Below are 9,561 nucleotides of genomic sequence, written 5' to 3'. Positions count from 1 at the left end.
CAGTCGTTGTACCTGTAGCCAATACGATACTCGTACTCCAAACATGCCTCCACCAGAAATGCCTCTCTCCTTAGCACTCGTACCAAATTTGAACCCTTGACATCGGAGTCCTGTCCACTACAATTGCCCCTACTAAACCGTTACTTCTTCCCGCATTTTTATCTTGAGTCGAAGCTCCCATCCTCTCTCTACATCTTGTACTCCTGGGTTGTTTGTTACGACGCTCACCTTGTTTGTCTATCTCTCCCCCTCTCTTTGATTTCCTGTCGTTGTGACCGGTTGTCCTCTAGAAGAGCTTCTCTCCTGGTGTTCGTTCCCGACCACGACACCTGCGTCCCAACAAATTCTCAAGCTCTCACCTTCACCCGCCTCTGCCGTCCTACGCTTCCCTGGGTCACCTAGACTCTGACCAGAAAGATGACAACGACCGCGTTGCCCGCAGAGATGGCTCTGCGCCGAATGGGAACCACCGAATCCACCCCCATGTCCTCGACCAACATCTCTCCTCTCGATAGTCCGAGATCCTCTCCCTCGTCAACCTCGTTGTCCTCTCTTGCGTCGGAGGATGCCCTTGAGCAGAAGAAGCCTGTCTTGGAAAAGAAGCAGCTGGTTGACACCTATGGCAACACCTTCGAGATCCCAGATTACACCATCAAAGACATTCACGATGCCATCCCCAAGCGTTGTTTCGACCGGTCTGCGGCCACTGGTCTCTACTATGTTGCACGAGACATCGTCTCTCTGGCGACCACCTTCTACCTCTTCAACCGATTCGTCACGCCAGAAACGGTCCCATCGACCCCGTTGAGAGCTGGTCTCTGGTTTTTGTACACCGTTGTGCAAGGTCTCTTCGGTACTGGCTTGTGGGTGTTGGCCCACGAATGTGGTCACCAATCCTTCTCCAAGAGCAAGGTTCTGAACGATACTGTGGGCTGGTTTTGTCACTCGGCGCTGTTGGTGCCGTATTTCTCGTGGAAGATCTCTCACGGCAAGCACCACAAAGCAACTGGTCACATGGAACGAGATATGGTCTTCGTTCCATCCACCAGGCAAGAGTGGGCCACGAGGAAAGGCTACCTGCTTCACCAGCTTGATGAACTTACCGAAGAGACTCCTCTCAACACCGCCTACACCCTGATCTCCCAGCAATTGGGAGGCTGGCCCATGTACCTGCTGACCAATGTCACTGGTCACAACAAGCATGAGGTCCAACGTGAAGGACGTGGTGTCGGCAAGCAAAATGGCTTTGGCGGTGGTGTCAACCATTTCGATCCCAACAGCCCCTTGTACGAAGCAAAGGATGCCAAGTTGATCCTCCTCAGCGACCTGGGTCTTTTGATCACCGGAGCGATTCTTTTCTGGGTCGGCAAGACGTATGGATTCTCGAACCTTTTCGTGTGGTACCTGGCTCCGTACCTCTGGGTGAACCACTGGTTGGGTAAGTTTTGAAATGTGCAAGCATGAACATGGAATTTTAGGCTGACAAGATCTCAAGTGGCGATTACATTCTTGCAACACACCGATCCATCGCTCCCACACTACACACCCACTTCCTGGACCTACACTCGTGGTGCGGCCGCAACCATCGACCGTGAATTTGGCTTCATCGGACGTCAACTCTTCCACGGCATCATCGAGACCCACGTCCTGCATCACTATGTCAGCGTGATTCCTTTCTACCATGCCGACGAGGCCAGCGAGGCCATCAAGAAGGTCATGGGCCGTCACTATCGCAGCGACACCCGCGGTGGACCTGTTGGGTTCATCAAGAGCATGTGGAACTCGATGAGATGGTGCCAGTGGGTTGAACCCTTGGAGGGAACCACTGGCGATGAGGCTGGTGTCATGTTCTTCCGCAACCGAAATGGGCTGGGTCTGCCACCTGCCAAACTCCAGAAAGCTGCCTCAACCTGAGCTGCTTTTGATTATGACTGCATTCCGCTCTGGAGTTTTTATGCTCTGAATTATGATTGACAGGGAAGGGAGGGGTTAATTGGTGTTGCCTTTTGGACTGATTCCACAAAGTGGCTTGAGTAGAACATCAGCGAGAACTTTTAGACCGACAAAAAGAGAAAGACGACAGATAGACAAGATATCCCAAACCTGTCCATAGTATGATAAAAGACCGTACCCGTATGGAGTAACGTAAAAGAATGAGAATCAAAGAGAAGTACCTTTGTTCGAGTACGAGCCCGAGTCCGAGGTTTTCACGTCTGGAGAGAGTTGAGCATAATTAGTACAGGAGAACAGAGTACCAGATGTGAAATCTACAAGAGTACGAAGACTCATAAGTCTACCTAATGAATGTCTCGGATGGTTAGATCCGGGCTGCTGTACAAGTACGCGGCCTTTGCATCATTTCTACTCCATCAGGCACGTACTGTATCTTCCTTGATCGACGTGGGCCAACAACATTGGAGGGATTCAATGCTGCCCCTGGTACAAGGCTATCACTTGTTCGAGACCTTTTTGCGGAATACGAGTACGAGTACGATGATACTGGATGTTTGATTTGCGGTTCTACTCGAAGAGATTCTTGTGATCAAGGACTCGTATTCGATCCGAGGAGACACTTCCATGCGGCCGAATGAATGTGAGGACTGACTAGGTAGGGGTTTGATGAGCCTCGTGATCTGAGGAGCAATTGTTCATAGCCGGCATCTAGTCAAATGCAAGACCGTCGAGTCGATATTTGTGGCGTAGTGTTCGGGTGTTCTAACAAAGTACCTGCCTCAGGCGGTGTCGTCCGTACGTGTCTAGGTACAAAAGAGGTAGTATAGCCACCAAAGCGTCGGGGGGGAGTTACGGCCATAACCTCCTCACTATTATTCGGAATTGTCTTTTAGCCGACTGGAGGGAGTCAGCCATGATCTCAATGGACCACTCAGTGTACAGCCATATTCGAATCAGTCAGCTCTCGCTCAGCCTCTCTCCGCCGCCCGCTCCCTAAACACTTCTCCGTAGTACGCACGTTGCAACAACATCGCCCCTCGAATAGTTCTGAACAGGGCGAAAATTCTCCCGACACAAGTCGACTTGCATATGTAGAAGAACTTCGGCCATAAGGAACATCTACGAGTATCTGTACGGAGGACCTCCATGGAGAAAGAATGCCCAGGACTTCGCGCTCCTAACCTCATACAGCTAAAGTCTTTCCACGACATTGCTCCGTAATTGTTGGGATGAAGCGATGATCTGCGGCCGACTTCCACACCGGGGTACTTTCATATTGCGTATATAAGTATGCTGTCGTTTTCCTCGTGTTGCATGGCACAAATTGAATCATTCTTCTTGTACACTGTATCCCGTGACCCTCTCGTGGTAAGGAAGAAATAAATCAACAAAAGCAAAAAAGAATTACGTTACCCTTGCGTTCTCACCAGGAAGCAACACCACATCTCGCAAACATGGGTTTTCAAAGTGAACTGCCTGGATCGACCAAGCGTCCCAAGTCTCAACTTCGCCAACAACCAGGGAACGAAGCATTATTTTATGTACGTACTTCCTCCACTCCAAACACTGCCATTTCTGGGATGTGTGCGCAATACTGACCGTGACCAAAAAAAGATGATCCGCAACACATTTTCCATCTCGACATGGCTTCTGGCGGGAGCGCTGTTACAATCCCTCGTCGTCTTTATCATCCCCCGCTTCTACGCCATGCTGCCTTCGATCCTCATCCTGGGCGGACGTCTCGTCAACACCCTCGCCATCACGTACGGACTCAAGGAGAATCCGTACCTCAAGGGGTCCATCCACGGACGAACCTCGCCTCAGATCCCGGACGAAGACGGTAACTTTCACCAAGAATCGTCGGCCGAAAAAGTGGTCGTGTTCCTGTTGGGGTTCAAGTCGAACCACCCCATGGGTTTTCTGACCCCAAAAGCCACGACGGTCGGAAGCTACTTTAACAAGATGATCAAGGATCTCGAGAAGAATTCCCCGGGGTCCGGTTACTACGGTGGATCGTCGTGGCAGAACCAGGCCGCCAACGGAGCACCCGAAAACTTGATCGTCACGTACTGGCGGTCGACCGAGGACATTCACAAGTTCGCGTACGGTCCCGTGCACCGCGAGGCTTGGGACTGGTGGAACAAGGTAATCAAGGAGGTCGACCACATCGGCATCAACCACGAAATCTTCGAGGTGGACAAGAAACACTGGGAGGGCATTTACGTCAACTTCCAACCTACCCTGCTGGGCGCGACGACGTATCTGAGAAAGGGAGACAAGATGATCGGTGGCAATGTCGACGATGAGTGGATTTCGCCTCTGATGGACGCGAGGAGAGGCAAGTTGAGGAGTAGCGCCGGGAGATTGGGAAGAGACCCCACGCAGTTGTATGATCAGTATAAAGTCAAGGAAGGGGATGTCATGGTTGCTTGATGGTTGTACTTTGCACTGTTGTGGATGTGGTGAGATGATTGAGTAAAAAGGATTGACAAGGAAAGGTAATGATCCATGAATATATAGTAATATTGAGGTCAGTTCAGTTAGGTAGTCATGAACAATGACAAGCATAGCGATGGGAATTTTAATGACGGAGTACAACCCAGGTAATAGTTGGTTGTTGTTGGTTGCTGGTTGCTGGTAACTCTTTGCTCATGCATGTCAATGTCAATTGAATACGAGTACGGATACGGGTACGACGACACTCAGATCCTCTCGCCAAACCTTCCTCCTCGGTTAAAAATTGAGCCTCGGTACTTTTCCCAACTTTCTCTCCCCCAGAGAAATGACTCCAGCTTCATCACTTTCCCCCTCGACGATGTGCCAATTGATAGGCTGATATCAGAGCCGTCGGTGGATTCAAATCATCCGGCACTGCCACTACGAGGTTCTACCTTTCTGTTGTGTACTGTAGGTCTCGCTACAACTACCGCTGTCGCGTCGACGAGGAACTCATATAGTCGTCGGCCCTCGGTCTATTTATTCCGTCTTCCTATGCATTGCACATTCATACACAAAGATTGACACAGGAATATATTACACACGTACTCGGAACTTGGTACCTGGTTTTATATCGAACTTCTGCTGCCTCCGACGACGCATCACTTTGTTCTTCTTCCCTTTACTGACGAAACCTACACTCATAATATCTAGAAAATTTACTGTAAATACTAAACAGTCTCGATCCCACCGCATAAAACCCTACACACGGACACATACACACAGATCTACAAGCAAGCACTACTACCGCCAAAATGCCATACAAATCTCGTTGGACCGTCGACGTCCCCGAGTGTTCTCTACCGACATTTCTATTCGAATCTCCCTCTGCACCACTAGGTTCGAAACGATGTTTCTCGGAAGCAGCCCGTCCAGAGACGCACTATCTGACTCGGGAGTCGTTCCGTCTCTGGTCGCAGCGGTTCGGGCTTGGTCTTCGCCGGTCACCACATTTCCAAAAGGGCGATCGGGTTCTCCTATTCAGCGGCAACGACATGTTCGTCCCGGTCGTGTTCATGGGCGTTTTGTGTGCGGGGGGCATCTTCTCCGGCGCAAATCCGACCTTCACACCTCGCGAACTGGCCCATCAACTTCGCGACTCGGGAGCCACCTACCTCCTCTGCGCCGACGGAAGTATCGACACGGGCATCGAAGCCGCCAAGCTTGCCGGTCTCGGTTCCGACCGCGTGTTCGTGTACAATGCGCGAATCTACGACGGTCCGCAACCGCCGCTCAAGGGATGTCGGTACTGGGGTGATCTGATCGCGTCCGCCGACGACGCCAAGGGTTTTGCGTGGGACGACCTCAAAGGTCCGGGGGAATGTGACACCACCCTCGCACTCAACTACTCCTCCGGCACCACCGGCGTGCCCAAAGGTGTCGAGATCACGCACCGGAACTACATTTCCAACACGGTCCAAGTGGCCCTGATATCGCAGCAGCATCCGGACTACGAGGCTCGCAACGCCCGGGCGAGCTGGCTCTGTTTCCTGCCCCTGTACCACGCGTACGGGCAGACGTATTTCGTCGCGGGGGCCTTCAACCGTCAAGTCCCCGTGTACGTCATGCCCAAGTTCGACTTTGAGAAGATGCTAGAGTACATCCAGCGCTTCCGGGTGACGGATCTCGCCCTCGTACCTCCCATCGCGGTCCTGTTGGCCAAACACCCCGCCGTGGAAAAGTACGATTTGAGCAGTGTGGAGAACGTCGGGTGTGGTGCGGCGCCCTTGGGTAGGGACGTGTGTGTGCAGATTGAGAAGAGGTTGGGGAGAGGGATTAACGTGAAACAAGGGTGGGGGATGACTGAGTGAGTATTTCCCGTGTCCGTACCCTGTACACGCGTGGTTTGGTCATACTACCAGTACTACATTTGGATCGATCGCTGACCGCCGTGCGACTTGACCATCTACAGATGCACATGTTCCCTCCTAGGTTGGGACGTCATGGCGACCTCGACCTCTGCGGCCGTCGGCGAACCCAACGCCAACTGCACGGCCATGATCGTGTCGGAGGACGGGGGGCAGGAAATCGCGTCCCGGGGTCCCCGGCACGTCGGGGAACTGTGGTGCCGCGGGCCGAACGTCATGAAGGGCTACTGGCGCAACCCCAAGGCCACGGCCGAGACGCTCACGCCCGACGGGTGGTTGAAGACGGGCGACATCGCGTACGTCGACGAGGCGGGCATGTTCCACATCGTCGACCGCAAAAAGGAACTCATCAAGGTGAAGGGGAACCAGGTGGCCCCCGCCGAACTGGAGGCCCTGCTGCTCGAGCACGACGCCATCGCCGACGCCGCCGTCATCGGCATGCCGACCCAGGACGGCGACGAGGTCCCCCGCGCGTTCGTGGTGAGGCAGTCCGGGAGGGACGTGACCGAGAACGAGGTCAAGAAGTTCATCGAGGGCAAAGTGGTGAGGTACAAGTTTTTGAAGGGCGGCGTGGAGTTTGTCGATGCCATACCAAAGAACCCCAGCGGGAAGATCTTGAGGAGACAGATCAGGGACGCCGCGAAGGAGAGGTTACGGAAAGAGGGTGCGAGATTATAGTGCATCTGATTCACCGTCTAGATGTGTGTATGTATATATATATATATATATACACTCTCAGGCTCGGCTTTTTTGGAGTGTTTTGGATGCATCAAGGTGCCTCAAGAGGTCGGTAAAGAGAGACCACGGTATATACTATTATCTAGGGTATCTATCTAGGTTTACCTATGATAGATGAAAAAGATGAAAAGAGAGTGTCAGACTGTACTGTATTCAGCACCACTTTGTGTCTCCTGTTTTTCTCCTCTGGAGTCTCCTCCAGTTGGACCGTTTCCGACTTTCTTGGTCTCCCATCTTACCTTGTTTCCAGCTAGGTCACGGCAGCATCTGAGCCCTCCTCACCAACTGATGGTCGATCTGATCCTCGGTCAGTGGCACGTAGTCGAACCCGCCGGCGAAGTACGTGTCCTGAGTACTGAACCCGGCGTCGTCGTCCAAGCTGTCGATCCTACCCAGCAACTTCTCGAGGTGCCTCAGGGCCACCCCGGGTTGATACCCGGGGACCTCGTGACCGGAGAGTTCGACGGTACAAAAGATCAATCCTCGGTCTTCGGTCCATTTTCCCAGGGTCCCGTTGCCGGATTGAGCCACCACACCTTGAGGGTAGTACGGGACGACCATGTCGTTCTCGAGGGGTTTCGAGAACCCCTGGGCGCCGTTCCAGGTGAGGTTCTGGAGGGCCATCAACGAGCCGTTCACCATCAACACCATGTCGAGAGTCCCGTGACCGACGATGACGTTGTTGGTACGTTCGATCACCTTCCCCAGGGGTCCACCGTTGTTGGCCGAAGGGGGGGACCTGTCGATCCCGCCGGCGAAGACTTGGGTCCTTGGTGAACAAATGTCCCATTCAAAGGCCGACCCGTTTTTCGCCGTGGGCGCGTGGATGGCCTTTTGGACGTCCGGGCGCGTGAAGTACCCGGCGGGAGATCCGGGGGCGTTGGTGTGGTACGGGTCACCTATGATGTCGCTGGGGTACTGACAAGGTTGACCGACGTAGTAAATGTTGAAACATGGGTTGAGTTGGCTGATGTCTATTACCAAGAAAAGAAAAGAAAAAATCAGTGAGCGTTGTGTGTGTGTGTGAGAGAGAGAGAGAGTGGTGAGGGAAACCGAAAAAAAAGGAAAAGGGATAGATCACAAAAATACATACAAGCTTGAACAAAGTATTGCAAATAACAACTGTCGTTTCCGAAACTACTCAACGTGGTTGACGTTGCGTTGAGTTGTAGAATTTCGGGAACCTTGATGGGTCCTTTCGGTGGGAACGTGTTTGTTTGTTCCATCAAATCGGTGAAGCCGCATTGATCGGCATATTCGTTCAGTTGCTCGAAAACATCTTCTTCGAATGGGAATCTGTGAGGATGAGATTGATTAGTGTACTTTGTACGAGAGCGGCGAAACAGGACAAGAGGAGTGCGTGTCAAGTGTAGTCGGTACGTACAAATTCTTATTAGCATTGACAAATTCGATAACTGGAGCATTGTCTCCCAAAGTCCTGTCACCTAGGATTGGATCATAAATCAAGATGCCAGTGACGTTGTAATAATCGGAAGCATTTTTCCCGGTAGTGTTGAGCATTGCTTCGGCGATGTATGGGACCTGCATGTTTTCCACCAGGTTAGAAAAAGAGATCTTCGTCGAGCGTGAAAAGTAGAAGGGTGAAGAGTCCCAGATTTCTGAAGAGGGTCAAAAGGAAACTGGATCGTACATAATTGCCAGCATAACTTTCACCTGTGATGGAAATTTTTCGACCTTTCATATCGAATGTATCAATGAAATTCTTCCAGAATCCCAGAAACTGTTGAGCCACTCCCAGTTCGTCTTGATTGTCGCCATCTATAATACAACAACAAGAATTAGCAAGCCTCTCCCAAAAAAAAGAATCGCAGCAAGCAAAGAGCACAGTCGGTCTCAGAAGAAGAGAATACATACCACCATGGGCACTCGAAAAGGCGGTCCCGGCAGGTTGTTCGACCCAAATGACGTTGGTCAAGTTCGTCCACGAATAAACGTTCCGGATCGGTGCGAGTTGTCCACTCTGCCAACTGATGGGACCGTTTTCCTGCAAAAACCCCATAAGAGACGAACATCCCGGTCCGCCGTTCAACCAGATGACGATCTCGTCGTCCGCGGCCTCGTTCTCAGACGGGACGAACCAGAAAAAGAGTTCTTGACCACCCGCTTTGTCTCCGATGGGTATCAGACCGGAATAACTCTCGCCGATGTCGAAGGGGATGTCGGGCAAGTTGGCCCCGTCGACGGAGTACGGTCGAGTTTTGTTGGTCAGGAATTTGTGAGTGTCGTTGGCCGCCCGTGGGAGCAAGGGGTGAGGTATGGCCGAGATTGTCGTCGACAAGGCCAAGATGGCCAACAAGGATGAGAAGTACATTGTGATCGTGGTCCACAGGACAGGGGAATTCGTAATCAAGACACAATGGTAGCGATGTGTGTTCGTATGCGTAACACTTGTCGGGGAGATTTTTTGCTCTCGTGTAACACACAAGACAAGGCAGAAAAAAAGAAAATAAACCTCACCGCAAACAAAAAGAGATGGAATAGGGAG

At 52.0% G+C, this 9,561-nt stretch overlaps 4 protein-coding genes across 4 annotated transcripts; 3 read left to right on the top strand and 1 right to left on the bottom strand.

The window, feature by feature from the left end:
• On the top strand, nucleotides 1-2,697 carry PV06_06397 (uncharacterized protein). The gene is made up of 2 exons (XM_016407505.1): nucleotides 1-1,438; nucleotides 1,496-2,697. Exons 1-2 carry the CDS (start codon nucleotides 418-420, stop codon nucleotides 1,912-1,914), a joined length of 1,440 nt encoding a protein of 479 aa, XP_016263109.1. The 5' UTR covers nucleotides 1-417; the 3' UTR covers nucleotides 1,915-2,697.
• A 539-nt stretch (nucleotides 2,698-3,236) lies between these two features.
• PV06_06396 (uncharacterized protein) lies at nucleotides 3,237-4,523 on the top strand. Its single transcript, XM_016407504.1, has 2 exons — nucleotides 3,237-3,494; nucleotides 3,568-4,523. The coding sequence occupies exons 1-2, from the start codon at nucleotides 3,408-3,410 to the stop codon at nucleotides 4,384-4,386; spliced, it is 906 nt and encodes a 301-aa protein (XP_016263108.1). The 5' UTR covers nucleotides 3,237-3,407; the 3' UTR covers nucleotides 4,387-4,523.
• Nucleotides 4,524-4,761: 238 nt separating this feature from the next.
• Nucleotides 4,762-7,141, top strand: PV06_06395 (uncharacterized protein). Its single transcript, XM_016407503.1, has 2 exons — nucleotides 4,762-6,256; nucleotides 6,362-7,141. Exons 1-2 carry the CDS (start codon nucleotides 5,205-5,207, stop codon nucleotides 6,993-6,995), a joined length of 1,686 nt encoding a protein of 561 aa, XP_016263107.1. The 5' UTR covers nucleotides 4,762-5,204; the 3' UTR covers nucleotides 6,996-7,141.
• On the bottom strand, nucleotides 7,053-9,560 carry PV06_06394 (uncharacterized protein). Its single transcript, XM_016407502.1, has 5 exons — nucleotides 8,931-9,560; nucleotides 8,707-8,834; nucleotides 8,440-8,597; nucleotides 8,149-8,351; nucleotides 7,053-8,029 (listed from the first exon to the last, which is right to left on the bottom strand). Exons 1-5 carry the CDS (start codon nucleotides 9,385-9,387, stop codon nucleotides 7,311-7,313), a joined length of 1,665 nt encoding a protein of 554 aa, XP_016263106.1. The 5' UTR covers nucleotides 9,388-9,560; the 3' UTR covers nucleotides 7,053-7,310.
• Between the last annotated feature and the right edge of the window lies 1 nt (nucleotide 9,561).

This window comes from Exophiala oligosperma (genome assembly GCF_000835515.1).
Source record: "Exophiala oligosperma strain CBS 72588 unplaced genomic scaffold supercont1.5, whole genome shotgun sequence".
Taxonomy (NCBI): domain Eukaryota; kingdom Fungi; phylum Ascomycota; class Eurotiomycetes; order Chaetothyriales; family Herpotrichiellaceae; genus Exophiala; species Exophiala oligosperma.
The sequence above is the reverse complement of the archived record's forward strand: the minus strand, read 5'-3'. Positions and strand labels throughout refer to the sequence as shown.